We start from the raw sequence: 24985 nt of genomic DNA on the forward strand, positions 1-24985 counted from the left end.
ATACAGGATCGGGAATTGACAGTGAGATACATCCAAATCTTTGTGGGAAACTTGTTGGTCTGGGACTATATCAAATTGAAATTCAATACTGTAACGACCAATGAGATATTGGGGGCTTGGTCAAACACACCAAGGGAATGCAGGCAATGTCGTTTGTGTGGGGAAGATTGCTTGGAGCCAGTCAGACATCATCTGTCAAGTTAATTCTCTGCAGAATCGTCAGCAGAATGCCCTAAAAGCAGCGGGTGTAATGGGGATGCCCTCGTGGATGATCTGTTGGGCATGTTCATGTGTGAGAATCAGGAAGCGTGCATCATATATTTTACAATTTTTTGGTGGAAGATAGCTATTATCGTGGACATATTGCTATGAGACAGTACCTTCGTACTATCCACAACTTCCACATCTGTACAATGGAGTTGTGGCTATCATATGATATTCATTTTTGTCTTATTGATGTTTTAATGTGTATTTTATCATTTGCAATTTGATTTTGAGGAGTTAAATTCAAACTGGTGCACATCCACATGCTAAAGGGTAGGACTCAAGTAGTACACCCCACTGGGGAATATGTTGTACCCTGCTTATGTCCGCAGGTGTGCACTAATACATTTTAGTACAATCCTCTTACGAAGTGAACCATCACAATGTTACATGCTTGTGGATTACTTTCAGTAACTGTGTATTATGTTTGTGTATATTCTTAAACATACATTATATTTCTTTTCATTTCACTTTGTGATTTTTGGCAGGAGAAATCAATGTTCATGGTTATGGAAGAGGTTTCTGAAGATGGAATACTTAAACCTGGATAAAACACACATTACACAAGAACATGATCTAATGGAAGTGTACACTTTCAAGGATGCGTGTTTTTGGCAGGAGCTTCTTCAACAGATTTTTGTTTGCGGCACTTGAAAACATAACCAATGGACAATGTTGTAGTGCTTGTAAACATTTTTATTTTTTAACCAAAAACATACTGAACATGAATAGTAGCCATAAAATGAGTTAATGTACTGGAGGTAACATGTTGAAATGGGGTTCTAGAGGAGCCTCTTACTTAGTCCGTGTTTTCCTGTGATATGTCAAGTCATGTTCCTGAGGTGTTTGAATGTGGCTTGGGGAACTGGCTTCACCAAAAATATTGGACTTGTCATATTGAAGACAAGACACATCATATTGTACATATTCCTTTTCAACTTTAGTGGTAGACATGGGTGCATGCACAACATCACCTTCTCTGAATAACCGGGGAGTTTGGGATTTTGCTGGGTCTGTATCTTTTGGCGCTTGCATGTTTTTTCTTTTAGTAGGACGCTTGTGGCCTGTCGTGCGTGCGTTCCGTCTGCCTGTATGCTGTCTGAATATTTTGTTATGGACTAATCGCATGTGCACCAGCATGCAGCCTGTCCCGAGGCTGTACTTGGCGGGATCTCCTCTTTGCAATTCTTTGAGGCAAATGGTACATATAACAATCCGTGCCGTTTTAACATCCTCCCGATACGGGACATCAAAATAGTCCCATACCCAAGAACGAAGGTTTCCCATCGGTACAGCACGTGTCATTGTTGCAGGGATGCGCCTTACAATTTCGTCATTTGGTGATGGTGTTAAGTCTGCATCCATTTTTGTTACTGTTGCAGTCAGTGTAGTTGGAGTTGCAGTCGTTGTAGTGTTTGTTGGACTATGTGTATTACTTTGTGAATGTGGTGTATGCTGAATAGGTGTGTGCTTTCCCAAAGACAGTTTGTTGAGGGACATGTAAGCAGTTGTGATAATGTTGGTAGGAGTGCAGGGGAGTGTGCTGATGCTGGTAGTTGTGGCAGTGGGTGCGGAAACAGTGGTTGATGCTTGTGTGGAAATGATGTTTGTCACACTTGTAGGTGTGTTGGTTGTACATTCTGTAGATGCATGCATGGTACTGGTGTTCAATATAGCTGGATTAGCGATAATGGGTGCAGTCAAGGAGTAGTGGTGATGTTTGTGTTTCTTACGAGTTTTTTCTTTTGTACCTGAAAAACATAAATGTGTTGGTTCTTTGTTTAATAACTAATTTCTGTTTGTGGTAAATTTGGTTATTGGTACTATTATAGTACTAAGTTAACTTTAGACATCATGACTTACCAGCTACAATCGTTGCTAGTGACGACGCCTTATCTGCAGGTGTGGCTTGTGCTGCAGTGTTCTGAGGCTGTGGTGAAGATGGTTCTGTAAATACATGCATGTTTGTAATGTTTGTAAATAGGATAATTTAACATTTGTATTACTAACATTTTCTACTGGATTATTAGCCAACACAATTTGTGTTTCGACTTATTAACATTGTTTAGATGTTACTGATTAAGCAACGATTCTAAATGAATTACAAACAAAGTATTTGTAATCAACATTTGTAATATCGGCCAAAATGCGATGCAAACTTTGCCATGATATGAGACTCTACATCTCAGTGAGCAGCCTCCCACACATTTATTTTTTCCCCTCTTTCTGACGGGTCTAACAGCACTAACTGCACCTCTCCACACTCTCAACAGTGTGCCGCTAGATACAAACTGCATTGCCCAAAAGCAATGTTTTAGTCATACCCACATATCACATTATCCATTGTAGTACAGAGTAGGCACTGAATACCATCCACAAGATGACACATAGCACATAGTGACGTGCCCGTTGAGTTTCCAGCTTATACATTCTTTATGTGGACAGCACTGGTAAAGTAGAGGGTTGAACACTTGACCTAAAAAAGTGAGCAACAATGGGAGCTGGGTTTGAACGTCTCTTTCAATGCCTTCTAATTACCATGAACTGTGTGACAAAGTCACATTATCTGATCCCCTTTTATCACCCGAAGGGCTATCCAGGGGGCAGGGAGCATTAATCTCGCCTGCCAACCAATGCGAAACCTCAGATTTCCTAGTTGCAGACCTGAGCAGTGTACGCACCCATTCTAGTAATCCAAACCCCTAGACCTCATTACGGTAAACCCTGCAATAAGGTCTGAAGGTCGGTTGGTTGCTCCATCTCCCTCTGTTTCTCACTCTCACAGGGATAGTCTGCAGCTTTCTAATGTTTTTTGGTGGCCCAGGAGCCCAAGGGATACTGAGCAAGGGAACAAATAATGAAGACTTCCTTCAGGCAGCGTATCATTGTGGGTGAAAGACTGAGAGGGACTTTGTTAGATAACTACTGTAGAATGTCGAGTTCACGCAGGAAGGAGCAAACAAACCCCTTCAAATACTTGTGCTTACTCTAAACATGAGTGAATTTCAACAGGGCGTGCTGGCATGGTCCAAGCCTTACCCTGAGACCACCAGAGTCCTCTGGCACCATGGGCAGAGCCACATGCAGGAAGGTCTGCAGCCACCTGCCTTCCTAGTGGTGGCACAACCTTTAAAGTATTCGGTCACTGCTGTCGAATATCTCAATACACAGTCTGACGAACAAGCAATAGAAAATCGTGTCGGGGGACATCCTTACCAAATCAAGGGTAACATTGGATGAGAGCCAATTAAAAACTGAGAATAACTAGTAAGGGACCAGGGTTTGAAAAAGCCCTGCAACAATCTGTTGAGGGATGAAATGGTCAATCAGAAAAATGACCCACCCAACAAAAGGATTACATTTGTTTAGTTAGGCACAAACCTTTCTAGGTTCGTGCAGTTGATGGCGGCAAAAAGCTGAATTATGAATAGAAAAATTAATGGCCACACATGTTTTATGTGCCAACCATCTGTATTCAAAATAAAAAGCATGCAATTTGTTGAAATTCATTTATGTAATCAATCCCATTTTGTATTCATACTTTGTGGTTAACTTCATCTCAATTAAAATAACTTCCAACTTTCTTGTGAGAGCACAAGAAGACAGTTCTTGTTGTAATAAGATACAGAAGCTTCACGTTTCTGCCATATGTGGACTAAGCTGAAAATTCAAACGCTCTCAAACACACAAAGTGGCATGCACCATTATATTTGGGGGAAATGTCTTTCCACAAGCATAAACAAAGACTATGCAAAGTCCCTCGGATGAGCCTTACTTAATGAGCACTGAAAAATACTTGAACCAATACTGTGACCAGTAAATAAAATGCAACAATTTGGTTCTGAAAAACACATACATTGTAATTGTTCATTCATAATCTCTGAAAAATGCTGTTTAAAAAGTGCTTCCAATACATTTCTCTTTGGAAAGTCATTTTCCTATATTTCATTGTTTGGGTTGTACTGGTCTATATTTCAAAATACAGACTTTCAATTGTCTCATGTTCTTTTTTTCTGTAAAAAATAAATATTGGTGACACTGGACTTCATGCTACAGCGGCAAATGACAGATTTTTTTGCAAACTTTCTTTATTTGCATTTTGGTTAACATGTCAAAACATATACTTGTACATACCTTTCAAGAAGAAAATAAAAAGACAAAGAAAATGATACAAGCCAGTCCCCGGTGCCTTCCGGCAGTCTCCCCGCCCCTATTCCTCCCTCGCCTCCTCCTTGCATCCTCCTCTCATCTGGCCGATAGTTGGTACCTGGCCAGAAGGTCCAATACGTATATTCTCTGTTTCACTAGGTTTTTACTCTGCTATGGGCCCTTGACTATTTGCCTGGGACAGTGTTTGTGAGTCGGTCTGATCCACGAATATCAAGTAGGCATTATATGGTCCCCAGATGTCCAGAGGACGCGCATGGAGAGGTAATGTTTTTATATAGCTGGTTTCTGTACCCTGACAGTACGTAATGTCTTTTAGCCAGCGTTGAAGGGTCGGTGGTGGGCCCCTCCCCCAGCTGCATGCGATTCTCCTTCTAGCAAGGACCAGCAGAAGGTCTGTTAGTTTCCGGGTAATATTTGGGAGGTCTTTCGTCAACCCCAACATTGTCAGTTTTGGATCAGGGGGGTAACACCACATCGATTATTGTGGAGGTCTTTTCCAGGACTGCATTCCAAAATGTGGTAACTGCGGGACAGCTCCATGCCAGATGTAAAAAATCAGCTTCCGGGTATTTGCATCGGGTGCATTCAGCTGAGACCGATTCGTGCATGGAATGGAGTTTTGCTGGTATGTGGTATAGTTGATGTAGATAGTTAAAGTGAGTTTGCTTAAATTTGGTGTTAATCGCCACTCTTTGGGTAAGACTCAGTATGTAGTTCCATTCTTCTTCAGTGAGCTCAGTGTTCAGTGACTTTTCCCATCTTTTTTTGCTCTCGTGTTATGTGAGTCTGAGTTTGATAGTAGAGATTTGTAAATATTGGCTGTTAGACGGCCTTCACCATGGGCCTGTATTATGTTGTCTAAGAGCGACCATACTGGGGGTTGCTGCGGGAATGTAGGGAAGAAGGCTTGTAATGCGTGCCTTGTTCTGAAGTAGATGAATATATCTAGTGCGTTGTCACCACCCATAGCTTGCGCCTGTTCTAGTGGGAGAAATTTTTCTTCTGGGAATAGGTTGTGCATCGATTGAATATGCAGTTTTTCTTTCCATTGTTGGTAGACTTTTTCCCCCCTGATGGGGATTCCTGGGATGAACTTTGCAGGTAAGAGCGGGGAGTATCTGGTCTGTATTGCTCCCTCCTTCGCCATTTTCTTCCAGATGGAGTGTGTCACGTCCACCACATTCAGAGGTGTTCGGGGCGTTGGGAACGTGCCAAGGATGACAGCACATAGTAGGTGTGGAGTTGCCAAAGCCCTTTCAATTTGAACATGCGGCCTGACAAAGTCCTTGGTGTACCAGTGGCTGAGAAATTGAGCCTGGGCTGCCCAGTAATAGTGTTCCATGTCTGGTAGTGCCAGGCATCCCCGTCTCACCGGAAGGGTTAGGATGTTGTAGGCTACCCTTGCCACCTTTCCTGCCCAGATTAGGTCAAGGATCATGCTCCTGATGCGTCACAGAAATCTTTGCGTTAGAATCAGTGGAATATCAGTGAAGAGATACAGCAGCTTGGGCAGGATGACCATCTTAACTAGTGAAACTCTCCCCCAGAGTGTGAGTGGTAGTGATTTCCATCTGTTGATTTTGTTTTGTAGTGTGTCGATGACTTTTTCGTAGTTGTCGCGTAGGATGTCCCCGCTGGATCTTGACATAAAGATGCCCAGGTACCCGACCTTCGTGTGCTGCCATAGGAAGCCAAAGTCATCATCAAGTTCTTTGGTCGAGGCGGTTAGGGGAAATATTATTGATTTGGAGTCGTTAATTTTTAGCCCTGAGCAGTGTCCAAATTTTAGTACCGCACGCATCACTGGGTTTAGGTTTTCGCTGGGATCATGGAGAAAGAGTGCGTCATCATCTGCGTAGAGCGATATGATCAATTTGTGGGGGCTGAAGGTTAGGCCTCAGGGGATATGGTGTAATCTGAGGCCTGAAGCAAGAGGTTCCATCACCAAAGCAAACAGCAGGGCGGATAGCGGGCATCCTTGCTGCGTTCCTCTGCACAGGTGTATGCTTGTAGATTGGTTGGCTCCTAGAATAATGTTAGATGTGGAGGATTTGTACAGGATGGAGACTTGGTTTATGAATCTTTTGCCGAGGCCCACGCGTTCTAGGATTAGTAGTATTAGGAGTAGTATTGCGGCAGCCTACTGTTCCGTGTCGAGGGCTTCAATTACTCCAAACATTCTCCTAATTCCAGAGGTGGTGTTTCTTCCTGGGATGAACCCTGCCTGGTCTGTCAGGACTAAGGCAGGCATTAGCGGGATTAGTCATTTGGTTAATATTTTGGCCAGAATTTTGTTGTCGAGGTTTATTAGTGTTATTGGTCTATATGATGCGCACTCGTCCTTAGGTTTATCCAGTTTGTGGAGGAGAATTATGTTGGCCATATACAGTGTGTGTGGCAACTATTCTTTTTCTAGAGATTCGTCATATACTTGTAGGAGTATTGGGGCAAGGAGATTTGCAAAGTATTTATAAAATTCTCCTGTTAGCTCGTCTGGGCCTGGTGCCTTTGTAGTCGGGAGTTCTTTGATCACTTCTAGGATTTCTTCAAGAGCAATGGGTGCGTTAAGTGGTTCCCTAAGTCCTGCATCCACCCAGTACAGTTCGATTGAGTCTAGGTAATGCTTCAGTTCTAAAGGATCAGCTGTAAAGTGTGAGTTAATAAATTTTTGGTAATATTGCGGGAATGTTTCGACAATGTCTTTCGTAGACAGGTCTGTCAGTGTGGTCCTTGATCGACTCGACAGTTGTGGGCTTTTATCTGCGAATATAAGCCTGGCTAAGAGTGTTCCAGGCTTTTGCCCCTCTCCATATGTTCAGATTCTGTGGTTATTAGCCAGGCATTAGATTTCCCTCTCGGCAGCGGCCCTGAACGTTCCCAGTTCTTCTTTTACTTTTGCGTGTGTTTGGGGGTCGTCCATGAGTGTGAGTGACTGTTCAAAGTCTTTGAGACGAGATTCGCTTGAGTATAGTTCCCTCCATATTAGCTTGAGAATACTGTTTTTCCTTAGTTAAGCAGATCCCTCGAATGTAGCACTTTAGGGTTTCCCAAAGTGTCCCTGCTGAGGATACCGTTCCTTGATTGGTCTCTATGAAGGATGTTAGTTCTTTCAAGAGTTCGTCTGCGAAAACGTGATCCTGCAAAGCTCTAGGCTTAAATTTCCATTGTGGTCTGGCATTAGTTATTCGGGTTGGAATGTATTCCAGGGTCACCGCCAAGTGATCAGAGAGGGATCTGGGAAGAATTTGGCAGTCTCCCCAATGTGAGCGAGCTTCATCTGACACCAGGAGATAGTCCAGTCTCAAGCTTGATTTATGGACCCAGGAATAAAAGGTATAATCCCGGGCGTCTTGATGTTTTTCCCTCCATATGTCCGTGAGGTGGTATGCTCTGCATATTTCTTTGATTTGCTGGCTAGCTTTGGAGCAGGGAAGCCTGTTATTGTGTGTTTTGTCTTTGTTAGGGTCAAGAGGAGTATTAAGGTCTACTCCCCATATAATTATGGGTCGTCGTTCTGTTTCTAGATGAGTTGTTACCCAGTCGAAATTGTTGGTGCCATCGACATTGGGTCCATATGAGTTCACCAGGAGAGTTTCTGCTCTGTTTACCATTCCATGCACTAGTAAGGATCTACCTTCTGTATCTCTCTGGGTTGAGATACGTTTGAAGTGTGTCGTTTTACTGATTAGGATTGCTACCCCACTGGCGTAAGAGGAGAAGGATGCAAAGTATCTATGGCATCCCCAGTCTTTGGCCCAGCGATTTTCAGAGGTGGGTTGCAGGTGCGTTTCTTGAATGAGGGCTATGTCGATTTTGTGGCGGCGTAGGTATTGTCTCATCTGCCGTACTTTGGCTGGTTGATTGGTGCCTTTGATATTCCATGTGGCTACTTTGAACTTGCTTTCGTTGTGATTATATCTTTGCTGGGTTTGAGGCGAACTTCCCCAATCTTAGCCTCGAGATGTGGGCCAGATCTCCGAGCTGAGGGTTTCGACAAGGAGGCGCGGGATGGGGTCCTGTGCCGGCTGGTTGGATCACAGCCGACACATGTGGGAGGTGGTGGACTTTTCTTGGCTTGACGTCTAACAACATAAACAAATGATTCACTCCCAACACACGAGCAACCCCCAACTTGCTCGTTTCTCATTTCCCCTCCCATTAACCTTAACTGGTGAGTGTTAACTTTGCTGTGCAAGGGGCCCTGTGAGCTTCCCAGGGTGCGCGGCCCTGCGGTCTTAAATTCTGTTTGTGTGTTCCGTTGGGACTGCCATCGGATCTTGAGGCTTTACATTTTCAGCCGGTTATCTATGGTGAATATCTCTGGGCTCTGTCTCTCTGGGGGCGTGCTTGGTTAGCTGATATGCTGCATCCAGCTTGGTCGAGGTTTGAATTGGCTTCTTCGGGTGTTTGGAAGAATTGGAGTCTCCCATTGTGGTGTATCCTGGGCCGTGCTGGGAAGAGCATTGAATATGTTATTTGATTGTCTCTGGGCCTTTGTTTGATGCCTGAAAAGGATCTTCTTGCAAATGACAGATTTTTGATCAATTATACGTTCTTTAAGTTTGCGTGTTGTTTGTCCAATGTACACTTGCCCACAGGACCATTATTTCCAACAATATATGACAATTCAAATATATATAGTTTGAAGATGTTTTTCTGGCTCGTCTTACAGTGACAAATATATTCTCCTTTTAAAATATTATTGCAAGTAGCACAGGATAGACAATCAAAAGAGCCTTTCTTTTGAGTATGCAAAAACATTGGTTATTCTTAACCTCATGGCAATCTGCTTTTGTTTCATCATTCAATTTAGCCGTCTGACACTTCTTTGCAATCTAGGAAAATCCTTTGTGCTATTTTCCAATTTAATGTCATATTGTAGAGTCCAATGCTTCAAAATAATGAAGCAATATGCCCCGAGCGGCGGGGGCATTACCGACTGAGGTAATGCCCCGGGGCCCATAGTTATAGGCCCCAAGCGAAGCAAGGGCCTTAACGAAGGCCCCGGGGCATTACCAGAGTCGGTAATGCCCCCGCCGTTAGGGGCATATAGCTATTAGTACCCCGGCCCGCAAAAACTGCGTGACCGGGCCACTAAAAGCTTTATTTTTTTTCCAAAATGCTGCAGCGTTTCGGAAAACAAAAAAAGACGTCAATGAAAATGGCCGCCATGGAAAGGGAAAACGGAGTCCGTTCCGAGTCTTCACACGGCTGGAGGCTTTCATCGTCCCTCGCCGGGACCAAGGCATAGAAGGTAAGTGGGGTGGGGAGGGCAGGGAGGTGGGAGGATGGAGGGAAGGAAAACAAAAAAAAAGCCTTACCTCTGTCCCCGGCATGGGGCGAAGGTTGCCTCTCAGCCTTGGGGAGGCTCGGAGCGGGGATGGCCCTGCTTCAAGCCTCCTCATTGGCTGAGGGGCTGCCACATCCCCCTCCGGGGACAAAGGCCTTGGAATCCCGATGGAGGGATTCCCGGCCTGGTAACGACTCGACGAGGGCCAATAAGAATGGCTCTTTCATTCTGATTGCGCCCTCGCCGGGTACTAATGTGTGATATTACTGCGCCATAAGTCTACATGCAGTTGAATTTCTCAATTTTTGGTATTCCAACACTAGGTGCCATTAACTGAGACGTTTTCCATTGGCAAACATTCTGATGGCGTAGCCTCTTGCATAAAAATGATCTTGTATTTTTGGCCACTTCTCCAAAATATTCATCAGAGCTGGAAATCATTTCAACTTTTCAAAAAGTAACCTTAAGTGGAGATAGTTTAGGTGTTGATGCACAGAAGTCGAAGGGAGACTGGAATTGTGCTTGCTCTGTAGCTGATGTGGCAATATAGTCAAATGTGGCCATTTAATATACATTTCAGTAATGTAATGGCCTGGAAGATCATCAGACAACTGGAAGCCAAGGTCTTGATTGTGATTCTTTAATGAATAAAAAAGAAAGTCAGAGGATTGGATCTGACTTAGCCTTGCGGGTGCTGGGGGGGATTTGAGAGTAAACACAAAAATGTGGAGGCTTTATACTTGAACCATGAATCACAGTTCTTCCTTTCCTGCCTAAAGAAATCCACTGTCAGACATGCCTGCGTCTGAGTTGTATGGAGCAAAGGGAAGCTCCAACTCTGACACAAAATACAATTCCCAGAGGCCTGGGGCAGGTGTGCAAATGCGTGGAGGCATGTGCTGTGAAAAGCAGCCAGTGTCCCGTCACTGCTGCTTGTGATTAGCAACATGGCAGGTGTGACTGGAGTTTGCCGATACAGGAATCCAGGCATGGCCGTGAATTAGGGTGAAGCCGGGTACGGCAGTGAGCCTAGAAGATAATTCTTTGTGGCAGTGATTCTGTAGTAGTACACTGATCAATGCAACACTGACTTCAGACTCGGGACTCGTCCGCAGTTCTGGAGGTATCAGATAAGTGCAAGGGAGGATCACCTGGGTGGAGGGTACGAGGAGAATGGGAGTGGGGTGCTCTTGGGCGAGACATGGCATCCCTCTTTTCCTAACGACAACCAACCCAACCCTTCCCCAACCTTTATGGGCGATTATAAGTCAGCTCCCATCATTTCTTCACCATTGACACTTGACAGTACACGGGCAAAGAAGAAGCAACTAAGAGCAATGAAGACTATGCTCTTTTACCACTCCAGTCCTGGAACGAGGAAGATGCCTGCTAAGGGTAGTGAAGGCATGTCCCTTTAATTGTGGTCAGGCAAGGCTGAATAATCAGCCACACCTACAGCCTGTTAAAAGATTGCAGGTGTATAAATGGAGCCCAACCCAGTGTAAAAGGGGAACAACAGGAGATGGGAGGAGGCCGGTGCAGGAAGCATAGGACTCTCAACCATGGCGCGTGTGAGTGGGAACTCCCTGGAGCATACTGGGAAATGAAAAGTAAGCCGTGCTGGATTGCTGCTCCTTTCCTTCCTATTCAACGTGCACGTTCCACTGTGGTGGAGGACCATCTGAAGAGTGTCTGAGGGGCAGGAACTGGAGCCCCAGCACTGAAGGAAGAAGGCTGCGTGAGCCGTGCTGCAGCATCAACGTTCAAAGCGACCATTGAGTTTCTGGTAATTGAGAAACCTGTTGCGTGTGTGTGATCTAAAAGCATTTCTTGAAATACTTTGTATCTGAGTGGTCGTGTGTGGCAAGATACACATTTTCGAAGATCTCTGAACATTGAACTGCTCAATTAAAGTGAAACAAACAACTATACTTGTCCATTATCTAACAGAGGGAAATACTTTATATCGGAGTGGTCACGTGAGGCAAGGAACACGTTTTTGAAAAGTCTCAGAACGCTGAACAAATTAATTAAAGTGAAACAAACAGTTATATTTGTCAACTATTATAAAAAGGAGATTATTTTGCATCTGAGTGGTCGCGTGTGGCAAGAAACACGTTTTCGAAGGTCTCTGAAAATTGAACTATTCAGTTAAAGTGAAACAAACAATTATTGAACCATAAGATGAAGGGAAATTGCACCCTAAACTAAAGATTTCATTATTGAATACTGAGTTGAATTAAACCTTTGCTACTAACCCTGCTACTAACCAGATGAAAGTCAAATGAAGGAGAGGAAACTTAAATCCATGTAAACCATCACATATTAAAGTGTTAACATGAATATAATTCTAAACCAACCACAATATGCTGAAATAAAATATCATTTGAAAGGAACATGAAATTAAAGGATACACAAGCCTCATTCACAGCTGCATTTACAGTGACATTTTCAACATGTGTAAAAGCTACAAAATTATCCAGACTTTGTATTTGATAACAACATTTAACAAAACTGTGGAAAACAAAGACATATGGGCCCTCATTACGACCCTGGCGGAAATCGAAAAACGATGGCGGAAATGCAATACCGCCATTGAATACCGCTCGGTGCGATTATGACCCGTCACCGTAAAGTACGATGCATTTAGCGACACCGTAGTGAACGCCAACGCTAACTGCACCAAGTACGCGCACGCGCGCACTGCGAAACCGTAATTACCACCATGGCGCAACGGTACGGGAATTCTGACCCTAGCGGACATGTACCTAACGCCATCAAGCATGGTGGAAAGTACCATTCCGCCATGGTGAGAAGTACGGTCGCAAACCAACCGTAAAAGGCCCTACAGAGTGCCTGTACACCACTCCCTGGCCACATTGCACAACTCCTCGTAGGTGCAATGAAGTCACACAATGCAACCAGTGAAATGTACAAGTCACCCATGCATGCCAACGAACAAATGAATGTAGGGGCTCCAAGTGCCTTGTGAGTGGCCATCCATATTAGCCATGGCACCATTGCCGTACTGATGCAGCACAGGCATGTGAAGCTTCAAGTACAGCAACATGAACTGAAAACTGAGACAAACAAAAACAGGCCCCCCATCGCTTGACACCAGTGTAAGGCAACATACAAAGCAGTATCCTTAGTGAGACTGCACCAGCCCTGTACTCCTGCCAGTAAACAAACCAACCATCAGCATAAGCATGTACCACACAAGTTGGCAGAGTGACTGAGCAGCCAGGCACACCTCAAGAGGGGCCAATGGGAGCAGCAGGGCACAGATGGCACGAATACAGAAGCTATTCCAATGGACATGACCTCAGTCTCCCTCCAAGAAACGCACGCAAACACAGGCACCTGCGACCAGCCATATTCTGAAAATCACATCATTCCACCAATCCACCTGGCTGACCGGCATCTGTTAAACAAAAGCTAATCCCCCTCCCATGAGCATGACATCATCAAAACAGACATAATTGCAGCCCCTATCCCTGACCTTACTGGCCTTCGTAGGCAAACGCGCCCAGTACAGTACCACGCAACTATACTCAGAAGGCAGAACCCAAAGCAGATCTCCTCACAATACATCGCTCCACAAATAGGAATATGCTACATTACTTGCAAAGAATAACGCTACACGGTCAATATCATAATCAAAATTTAATGCACAACAAAATCACCCGGGCCATACAGCTATTAGGTCATGAACTCCAAATCATATCTCATAATTGTGGGCTGCATCCGCAATAAATGACCAGCTTCTTCTTGTGTGACGCCCTGTTCCTCCATGGTACACAGGGGCTACATTCACGTCCAAAAAGGCAACATGGAAGCGCCTAGAACCGCAGGGCCGTCCCATTAGGTAGGCACTAGTCCAGCTGAAAGCTCGAAATGTTGTTCCTAGCCACTAGTACTGCGTAAGGGCATGTGGGCCATTGGCGATCGTCCCATAAGATCGTAATGGTGCTCCACTGATTAACACGAAGCAGCAGGTGTCGGGAGTAAAAGCCATCTGCAGGAGTGGCATACAGATGGCAGCAGCAAAAGGGGAGGAGATACCTGTCACCCAAATGAAACGGAAAAGAATAGTATGGGCATCAGAACTCCATTTGAATTACTCACTTCAAAGATCACACTAAATCCACAGCCATATGCATGCTAGCCCACTCAAAAGGATTATTCTCACCCAAAAATCACTTGCGAATCATAACTATATAAATCGAGGTGAAAACACTATTACAAACGAGTGTTTGTGTGCATGCGTCTGTTAAAACAGAATCCATTAGATGGGATTAGTAACGTGCATAGACACAAGTGTTTGAAGGCGCGTCGAGACAGGGAGGGTTCAACAAGGGCAGATAGACGATGGTCCCACTATGGCAGCCCTGCATCACATAGCGCAGAGGATGTTGATAGATTCCAAAAAGCCATGTACATGGCAGACTCTCTATTAAATCATCTGTCCATGCATCCATACATCATTCCCTCATCCCGGTATAAAAACGCCTGATTATTTACTCACATAACATTTGAAATTTCCATTGAGTCTGTGCTTAATGCAGTCTGCAAAATCCACTGTGCTCCAGGCCGGAATTCTAGTGTTGTGAAGTAACATGTATTTGGGAACGTCCTGCCTTATCCTCCACTACGCTATTGCGCATCCCATACTTTTCATATCAATCATTGCATTCTCGGCATGGCCCCTGTCCCAAGGACATTAAACAATAGAACTTTCTATCTGCAGTCAGACCTGTGGGCGTCTCCTCGCCGCTAGCTGGAAACCGAAAGCGCTGTCCTTCGAATTCCTCATTTGCAACATCACGTCGAAAAGGCATCTGTGACCGCTTGAAATCACAAATCCATCCATTTAGTGCGGCAGTGTGTGAAAATGGCAACTGGCTTCACTCACAAACAGGACGCCCCGCCCGTCGGTGAACCGCGGTACAGCGCTGCATGAGGGTCCACCGTTAATCGAGTACTACATTCCACTGACCCTTCACAAGTTTGTTCCGGACTGCAAAGATAGTATGTGAAACAATGGGACCATAGCAGAATTAACATATGAAGCAATATCTCACTGCCATCGGGATGAAATACATGATTGTAATAGCAAGATGCCATGCGTCGATTTGCAGCGTTGTGTGCGGGACGTGCTCGCCCAAAGGGGATTGCAGCTTGCACAGGTGGAATGAATCACCACAGGTGGAGGCTATACAGCTTGAAAACACATAAATTGCACACCCAACCCCCTCCCACAACCACACCCACTCCAAAATGCTACCGGCAGGACTAGCGATGTTGGCCCTGGGGGACCTGATAGCACTGCAAGTACTCCAACTTCAAGAAGAAGACGAACACCAACTACTACAACAACCGGCCGCACAGAGGAGACGCAGGAGGAGGAGGAGGGCAAGGCAGGGCCAGCAAAGCCCACCAGCACAGCCACTACCACCACGCAGGCAGCCCGCAATCCCACGCCTCCGAGCACATCCGTTCAACCTCACTGATGAGCAGATCCACACCCTCTACCGTTTGGACCGGGACACCATAACCGCCATTGTGGACATGACACACGCTGACCTTGTCAGCATGATAGATAGCCCAACCGCCATCCCACCCCTACTGAAGGTGGTGCTGTACTCCACTTCCTGGCCACAGGCACCTACCAGCACACAGTCGGACAGTTGCATGGCATTTCACAGCCACTGTTGTCACGGACACAATTGCAAGTGCTCGATGCCCTCCTGAAGCACGCAGACGACTACATCTCTCTACCACGCTCGGAGCAGGAAATTACGAACACAAAAGTGGGATTCCATGCACTTGCCGGCATACCGGGTTGCATTGGTGCCATCGACTGCACCCATGTGGAATTGGTTGTCCCACATGCCATGGAGGCCCAGTACCGCAACCGAAAACAATATCATTCTCTTAATGTACAAATGGTGTGTGACTCAAACAGGATCATTACACATTGTTGTGCCCGATTTCCTGGATCAACCCATGATTCCATGGTCTTACGGAACTCTACAATACCACGCTACATGGAGCGACATGCAGGGAACAGATCCTGCCTACTCGGTGAGTCTCATTTCATGCATGATAATGTGGGGTATGTGATGCGGCAATGACCTGGCAGGAAGGGGGGGGGGTGCTTACGTAGCAATGTCATTCCTCAAACATCCTTTATTGTCCACATACAGGTGATGCCGGGTATCCACTGAAGAGATGGCTCCTTACACCACTCCGGAACCCACAGAACCAGCATGAGAAGGACTACAACCATGCCCACTCACGTACCCGTGTAGTCATAGAACAGGCATTCTGCCTACTGAAGGGTCGTTTCCGCTGCCTCAGCAGGTCTGGCGGGGCACTCCTGTACCGCCATGAGAAGGTTGCAAAGATGGTCATGGCATGTGTCATGCTACAAAACATGTGCATACGTAGAAATGTGCCCATGCCCCCTGACACAGAACTGCAAGCACCTGAATATGGTCATGATGTGGGTGGGGATGTGGCAGCACCTCAAGGAGTCCGCGAGGCACAGGAGGGCCGTGAAATTCGTCAGATTATCATAGATTCATGCTTCTAGCACTCACGCCTGGTGGCTGATACATGGACACGGGACTTGTGGCACTGTGTGTGTCTGGAACATGCACAATATGGACTGTACGCCTATAATGGCCTCGTACACAAAGATCAATGTCCACACATCTTATTGGATGATTGTGAAATGTTTATAGCATATGTGAAATTGTGTTACACACCCCATCGACCCGCCACCCAAGTAAGCCCAACACACCCCCTCCACCCTCCTACCTCCCCCCCGAACACCACTGTCCAAGGATGCTCATTGTCAGTGGGCAGACGCTATTGCAAGCCCCCTCTCCAGGTATCAGGGGCACCCCTGCCTGTGGAGCGCAGGTTCCTCCCAGATCTACGTTGGGGGCTGCCCTGGACGGAACTTGCAACGGATGATGTCTCTGCCTGCTCACGTCCATGCATGTCCCTAAGGGTTTGTGAGAGCTCAGTGAGCACACGGCGCACAGCGGCAAGTTCAGCACATACGTCTTTGGACGTCGCATGCAGTTCCCCCCTCAGGCTCTCGGTGCTTCTCTCCATTTGTACTCTCAGGCTCTCTGTGCTTCTCTCCATTTGTACTCTCAGGCTCTCCGTGCTTCTCTCCATTTCTGCCCTTAGTGTCTCTGTACATGTTTCTATGGCTGCCTTGGTACCCCCACATTCATCAGCATGGTCCTTGAGGAGCGTGGCCAGTTGCTGCTGTTGCACGATCACCTGGTCGAGGGACTGTTGCCTCTGCTGGGCCATGGCCATTTGCGGTGGTGTCACAGAGGGGCTGATCACCTCATGTTGCCTTGACACAGGGCTTGTGGGGGATGGCCAGTCGTCTTGTGAGTGCCCCTGCGTGGTATCCTCATGGTGTACGGGATGAAACAAACAGGGGGATTGAGACAGGTCATGGATGGATCGTACATCGACATCACCGTTTTCTGTGTCGGAACATGCTGCCATTAATGCAGTGTCACCTATGGTGCTGCTGCCACCAGAAGCAGTGCCTTCTGTGGCATCCATTGGGGGGGCCTGTGGTGGTGTTGTGGGCATGCTGGCTGCTGGGGTGCCTGTTGAAGTCCCCTCCTGTGTGCTGCCACTTGATTTGTGCTGCTGCCGTGTCTTGATCCGTGCAGCTGAGGTGGAGGGCCTTTGGCCGTTGGTCTTGGCCCTCTTTGCAGGTGTGCTGGTAGGGGTGTCCTGGAGCTTGTCGTTTGAATCGGACCCTGTGGTGGAGTAAAGGAGGGCGAGCGTTATTTATGGGTCTGTGGAAATTGGAATGGCAATGTATCACATGCATTGGGGTGGTACCTGAGGGTGATTTGGGTCAGGGCCTTGGAGGTGGTTTCATTTTTGTGTGGATTGAGGGTGCAGTTGTATTGCAGCCTGCAGTTAGGGGGTGCCTGCTGCACGTGTAGAGGGTGTTTTTAGGAATTTTAATTATTTATTTATTTAATTTGACTTTTAATGTGCGCTATCAGGCCAATGTAAGTGGACGTTCTCCTGGACATGTGTTTCTGTTGCACTATGTGGACACATGGTACTTCATATGATTGGACATTGTGGTTTTAGCATAGTTTTATTTGGGACACCTACCTGATTCTTCGGATGTCTGCACTCCTTTCTCCATCCCTCCGACTCCCTCTATGGTCTCCATTCCAATGGTGGAGGCACAGATTTCTTCCCAGGGGGTCAACTTGATGGGTGATTCCGATCCTCCCCCGGTAGCTGTGGCAATGTTACGGTTGGCGGATAGTATGCTCCGTACGCGTATCCGCAAGTCGTCCCATCGCTTTCTGCATTGCTGTGGGTTGCGTGGTGCGGTCCCCACCGCACTTACCCGCTGTGCCACCAGGGCCCATATGGCCTTCTTGTTCGCAAGTGCCGTCCTGGTCATTTGCGTCGAGAAGACGACGGCAGCATTCTCCTGGAGGGTCTCTGTGAGCACCGTGAGTTCCTCACGTGAGAAGTGGACCTGCCGCTTGCGGTCGCACGCTTTTCTCGCTACTTTTCCCATTGTTTTGGTTTCACTAGGGTGGATGACGGGTTGGGATGTCTCTCAGGGTAGTATTTTTAATGGTTGTGTGAAAATTCTGATTTTATAGGTGTACGGCGTGCTGTTTCCCGTTCCGGGACCATGTTTTTGCTTCCGTTTCCGTATATTTACGGTCACCGTATTTTCCGATTGCCGCTCATTACGGTGACCGCTATGTCCGGTGGCGGAATTGCACCTAGGTCGCCGTACGACGGCGGTGAGGGGCGTTTTGGGGACATTTCCGCCATCGCGGACTTTGCACTTCAGCCAAGGTGTAGTGCTTGTGCCCGATGGGTCAGAATTAGCCGCACTTTACTCCGTCGTGCAATGGCGGAAACGCTATTTACGCTATGGCGGTCAGGTCAGTTGCTTTCCGCCAGGGTCGTAATGAGGGCCATGGTGTTTTCTTTGGAAGCGTGGCACTTGGAGCTTGGGGAAGAGAACCCTGAGCTCTGACAAAGAACATTTCACTTCAAGGCTGTTTGAATTATGTTTGGAATTTGGGGAAGGGCACAGAGTCCTAACTTGGCGAAGGAGACACCCAGGCCTGAAATGACTATTGCATTCTAACTCTAAGAAAAGGGAATTTTTAGACTTGTTAGCTGAACCGTTTTATACTTGGGGAAAGGAGCTGAAAGAAAGCTGCGAGCTGGAACAAGCTCAGGACTTTGTGTTAAACACTGGTTTTCTTTTTGGATGTTGACATCCCTACACATTGTATGGTTGTAGTTGTGAGGGCAAGCATAGGTTTTGGACACAGGCACATTCCTGAACTCTTTGACTCAGTCAGCCTTTCCTTAGTTTTATTTAGGTAGGGAAATCCCACCTTAGCATAGGGCAAGTTTGGCCTTTTTCCATCCTGACATTTAAGTTAATAAAACTGATTGTTTTGAATCTGGAATCTGTTGTCTGTTTCCTTCTTCATGATGCCTTGACACTGCCCAGCAGAAAAAAGCCACTCTCCTTCTTGAAGATTTAAGTGTCCTGTACATCTTTCTTTACTGGCTGTAAAGTCTTCCTTGGCTGGGCTTGTCTTGTCAGGATTTTGGGCTGGTCCAGCTGGATGCCTTGGATATTTGGCACCACCACACCTAGTGTCTTGGGTCGTCTTGATGTGGTGGCAAGCATCAGAGTGTTTAGCTTCAGCTGGGCCGTGCATTTTACAGGCTTCTCTCCCGCATGTCGTAGTTGCAGACCTCTTGTCCAGGCTGTTCAAAACTACCAGACCCCTTGCCCCCAGTCTATGATCAGACCTGGTGTTGAGACCACTGGAGATTTCCCTCTTCCCCTCTGGTTATCTTTTACCTCCCCTTTCTCTTCCTTGTCTGTTTCTATCTCAGATCTTCCTACTGCATCCTTTCACTCTTCTGTCTTACCGTTCCTTCCTATTGCCTACTCGGCGTCTCACCATGCAGCTTGTTCCTTCATCCTCGCCTCTCCTTAGTATCAGTCACCTCCATCTTCCGTGCTTTTTCTCTTTCGGTTGGACTCCTTTGATGCTTCCTCTGCGCCTTCCTTAATCCTCCATTCCCATCTCCACTCTTGCCTCTTTTGCCTCCTCTCCTCTATCCACCATCACTGCTGTTGCCTTTTCTCATTCCTCCCTCCTTTTCCAAACTTTTCTTAACCATCACTCCTCTTGTTCCCACCTCACCTCCTCTTTCTGCCTCCTCCATTCCACTGTCAATCTGCTTTCCTTTCTCTCACACTCAATTCTCTTCCCTTTCTCTGTCCTCTGCTCTCTTCTCTCACTCGCTTTCCCTCCTTCACTCTCACTATTCCATCTCCGCCTCAATTTCTTGCTGTCTTTTCTCTTCCCATATCTTCACACCAAACAACTCTGCTGCCATACTCCCACACTATATGGCCTGCACCTACCCTCCTTATTCCCGCTAGTCCCCTGATTAATGGATGTTAAGATTCCAAATGTGTTTAGCTGTGCATAGGATATAGGGAATGTGTGTCATTGCCAATAGCTCTGTGGACTACACGACCAGCACCTGAGTTTACTTGGTCATAAACCCTCCTGGTGGCTCTGTGGCCTGATATGCCATTAGGCTTAGTCCTGGTATCATCTTTTGATTCACATTCTATGCAGGGATTGAACAAGTGGGGGCTAAGGTGTGGAGCTTACTGCTCTGTTCTGCTGATTTTGCCAGTTAGTGTAGGCCACAAGTATGTTCATGGTCTCCAGACCAAAAGGTGTGACTCATAAACCTAAGGATGGAGGACTGCGGAGCCTGGGGAACCCACCTTACACATCACAGTGCCAGTGGAGATCTATCCTCTAGCCTCAGACATGCATCTCAGTCACAGTACTGCAACAAACAGGACTCACAAAAAGCAATTAATCTTTTTTTCAGAAAACTATTAGTTCACTTTTAATAGGTTTTCACAAGCTGGCGTCTCGCAAATGAAACTAGCTTACATGTTTTACCTTGCTGCTAACCTTTTTTAGGTTGGGGCAAGTGATGCTGCGGGGAAAGGCTGAATCTAAACGATCATGCAATGGGCACACATTTTTCTTATTCAAACACTGGGACTCAAAATAGCAGACGGCTACATATGCAAATGCATACATGGAGAGGCTGGAGAATAATTTTGTTCTATCATCTGAGCAGTGGACGTAATGAGGGAAGATTTGGATTTGATTTATTGAAGATGCGTGTATCATGGAATGGGAGGCATTGGGATTTGGCAGTATTCAAATATTGGATCAACACTATTGATTCTACTATTAAGTTCTTGAATTTGTTTTTAAAACCTTATTTAAGCTTCCCAAACACAATTAAGTAATAGCAATACAACAGCACTAAGGTTGTTACATTAGATCTCCCAGCTTAACAGATATGGCACCCGCCACACAGCTCTGAAAACACAGCCTCAATATGGGTTAATCTCCTGGCGATCAGACTTCCCATGTTCAGGAAGGATCTTTTATGCCTTTCCAGGACTGAGCTCCAGATCCCAAAAAAGGTGCATATGGTGACAGGTCCAGGTGTTTATCACTTCGCCCATTGTAGTAAACACCCGAGCTCCAGAACTATGAGAGCTCAGGGCAGGTACATATCATGTGTAGGTAGCTTGCACTCTAATACGTACAATGCGGGCAGCGACCCTCCAGGTCTGGGTACATACTCTTCTGTTTACTGGGTGTGCACTTGCAAAGTCTTACATCAAATTAGCTTAAATCTCACGTTCAATGACACAGTTTTGGTGAGAGCACACAAGTCTCTTCAGATATTTCCATTTCTAGCTCTGCAGGCCATTTGCCCATGGATTTGGCCACTGTCACTGTTTTTTTTCTATAACTGCTTTATCTAAGGAGGCAATTATTCTCCAACAAAGGTATGAGTTAGAGATAAAGACCAACAGATCACGTTCATGAGGTTCAATCGGACAACATTCCCACAGCTTTGAGACAGTCGCCCACAACCTATAAAACTGTAGTATCTCTGTAAGTGTGCCTTTATGCCCCTTCCTCCAGGAGTGCATCGTCAGGAGCTGGCCATTTGGGAAAAGGTTGCCCAGTGTGTTATACCCAAGTTTCTCCCAGTGAACGTGGAGCACAGCGTCTCAAGTAGGCTGGAGGTCAGGAAACTTCCACAGTGGGAGCCATTTATAATATGGACACAGCATGTCTATTCTCGAGAACATGGCAAGCCACACTGCCAGGGTGGTCAGTGCTGGGTCGACTGGACAGTCATCTTTGTATGAGGAATGTAATATTAACATTCTCAGATCGGAAGCCCCTGCCCCTACTTGTTTCTAGTTTAACATGTATAAAAAGGTCTTGGAGCCCTCTACCGAGAACGTACACAATCCATTCGAATAACCTGTTCTATGAGAAGGTGCCCACTCGCAAGGGTCTAGAGCCACGTTTTAGCTCATTGTACCTTTCCGTGAAGGGTGCAGTGAGCTGCTGACAGCCATGGATAAAGGCTGTCCTCTTCGAGTGCTCTGTTGATCCGAACATTTATCCGGTAAAGCGCGCTGACTTACAGCTACAAATCCAGCACCAAAAGGACTCCGAAGCTACATGAACATATGGTGCTCCCGATGTGCGAGGCTATGGGAAAAATGAGGAGATGGTGAGGAAATTATGTAACATTATCGCTCGTGGCGAGTGATCTAAGCTGGCCACAAAATGGCAGCCGGTCAGTGAGTGGACAAAGGAACAGATCTGTCAAGCAGGGGCAGAGGCTGGCGAAAGCGGAACAACTGGTGCCCCCTATGCGGATTGCTACAGCCGAGGAAGGCGAAGATCTGACAGTGCTGCCCAAGAACTTGTCTGCCTGACACTGGTGGCCCGGGTGTGTCGGGGGTTCGGAGACAGAGGGGAACATTTCGGTGCACCTCTGCGGGCACCAGAGAGATCCATCCTGCGCCCAGACAGGGCGCTACGGGCCTGGTGGGGAAGGGGCTTTGCTGCCCGGGTTGCATGTCTCGCCTGCGCTGTCCGGACCTGGTAGCAGGGCGGCTCCGTCCCCCGGACCACCGGATGCCCCCTGACCAATGCTGCACTTGCTGGGACGAGACCTGCCGGCGCTGGAGGACATTGCCCCTAACGCGCCTGAAGCCCGATTCGCGGGCGACCACGTGGCTCCTGGTTGCTCTTTCCAACTGGCGCTGGGCGCCCATCTTCAGGATAGCTCTGCCTGCCGGGGAGCCGTTGGGCTGTGTGCGGCTGTGGGCCGCTGTGCCGGAGCCTGGCTCGGTGCCCGGGTGCCACTGTGACTCCCCTGCTGCCGTCCACAACCAGGACACGATATATCCTTGGGCAAGGTAGGACCTGCAGCGGCGGCGCAGCAGAGAGGTTTGGAGGGCCCCATGGTGCATGCCTTCTGTGCAGCAGTGCATGCAATGCTGAGGATCCACGAAAGAACCCATGCCATATGGTCCTCCTTGGCCCCCCCTACTGCGATGCTCTGGCCGGCGTGGGTTGCCCCCCCTCAAGATACGCACGGCGCTCTATGGAAGACGACGATTGAGCACCCCATCAGACATCCTAGGGGACCAGTTTGACCTTGTCCTTACTGCCCCAGGGGCTACCCCCGTGCTGCTCCTGAGTTCCTGTTTAAACACAGGGGCGATCTGGAGCCCCAAACTATCACCAGGAAGCCGTTAACAAGCATCCACAGCAGCAGGGTGCAGGAGGGCACTGATTAAGACCTGCCATTGAGCTGCCAATGATCCTTTCTTAGACACCCTCATTGCCCCTGGTGCATACACAATACCTGGTGTGCGGAGCCTAGCTGGGTGGAGTGCTCCTAGACTGCATCGGAGTTCCACCTGCATATTGTTGTCTTCTTGGCACCCCCTCCCTGGTGCACTGGACCCCTATTATTGATCCCTACTGTCAGCGCCTGCATACAAATATTAGAAGGGTCAGCCACAGAGGAAAAGCTGCGGAGGGGCAAAAGACCTGCACGCAACTGGTGGAAAGGATCCTGGTCAAAGACAGGGTGGAACAATGTCGGCACAGCGAAGTAAAAGCAAGGGCAAGCAGCCCACAATGGACATCTTTACTAAGTCACAGCAGCCCCCGCCACCTCAGCACAAGGAATGGCCGCCGCACCTGCAGACACTGCTTCACCGAAAAAGGACTGCTTGATCTTAGCGGCCATCATGGAATTGAAAATCTCATGGGGAGTAGCGATGGCCGACCTGAGAACCGCACTTGAAACCAAAATAGATGCAGTGGGGATAAAGGTCACCCTGCTAAAACAGGAGGTGAGAACGCTCGCGGAAAGAATGAGTGGCCTAGAGAGTGCGGTGAAAACTAACAAAGATGTCAGCACAAACAACGCCAAGGAAGTCCACATGCTGAAACAACAGGTAGCTAACTTGGAGAACCGATCGGAAGAGGCAGAGGGAAGAGCGAGACGCAATAACATACGCATGGTCGGCCTTCCGGAGGGAGAGGAAGGCCAAGATCCCACGGACTATGTGGAAAACATGATTATACAGGAAATAGGAGCCAGCAAGCTATCCCAGGGGTTTGCAATCGAACGAGCGCACAGGGCATTGATGAGGAAGCCTCAACCCGGTGCCCCCCCTCGAGCAATCATAGCAAAGATCCTGAATTATAGAGAAAGAGAGAAGATTTTGGAATTCTTCCAGAAAGGAGGGACGATAACAAGAGCGTCTGCGACCATCACTGCATACCCTGATTACACCATGCTGGTGCAAAGACAATGGTATAGCTATGAGGTGATCAAGAGGAGACTGCGAGCAGCCGGATTCAAATATATGCTTTTGTATCCCGCAAAGCTCAAAATTCTGCACAAAGGCAAAGCACACTTCTTTGACACCCCGGAGGATGTGGCGACATGGTTGGACACACATGGCTGTCTGGAACGAGATGAGGAGCAAGGCCGAGAGGAACACGATAAGTGATTAAATAAGCGACGCATGACCAGGGGCGGGGCGGAGGGGTCAGGGGCAGAGACTGTTGAACAGATAACTACGGTGCTGCTAGCGGTGATAGTAATGGGAAACTGTAACTTGTGACACTCGAACACGAACAATGATTTCATAGCCCTAATTGCTCTTGCTTCCATCCACCGCAAGATACATTAGTATACGTGTACCAAATCTTGCAGTTAAAGGTTACAGTGTTTGCAAAATATTATCTGGTTATCAATGGG

General features: G+C 47.1%; 1 protein-coding gene across 5 annotated transcripts in view; it reads right to left on the minus strand.

The window, feature by feature from the left end:
* Positions 1-939: 939 nt before the first annotated feature.
* The window catches only part of LOC138526453 (uncharacterized), a 577404-nt gene continuing 553358 nt past the window's right edge, over positions 940-24985 (minus strand). For 3 of the 5 annotated variants that reach the window (XM_069637218.1, XM_069637217.1, XM_069637216.1), the window contains 2 exons: positions 2128-2211; positions 940-2015 (listed from right to left, as the gene is read on the minus strand). In XM_069637218.1, coding sequence (XP_069493319.1) covers positions 1060-2015; positions 2128-2211 — 1040 coding nt within the window. In that variant the 3' untranslated portion in view covers positions 940-1059. Of the gene's footprint in view, positions 2016-2124; positions 2212-24985 lie in introns of those variants that run through there. The other 2 variants (XM_069637219.1, XM_069637220.1) reach the window with 2 other exon arrangements.

The sequence above is a fragment of the Ambystoma mexicanum genome, chromosome 7p (assembly GCF_040938575.1).
Source record: "Ambystoma mexicanum isolate Mex_15411 chromosome 7p, UKY_AmexF1_1, whole genome shotgun sequence".
Lineage (NCBI taxonomy): Eukaryota > Metazoa > Chordata > Amphibia > Caudata > Ambystomatidae > Ambystoma > Ambystoma mexicanum.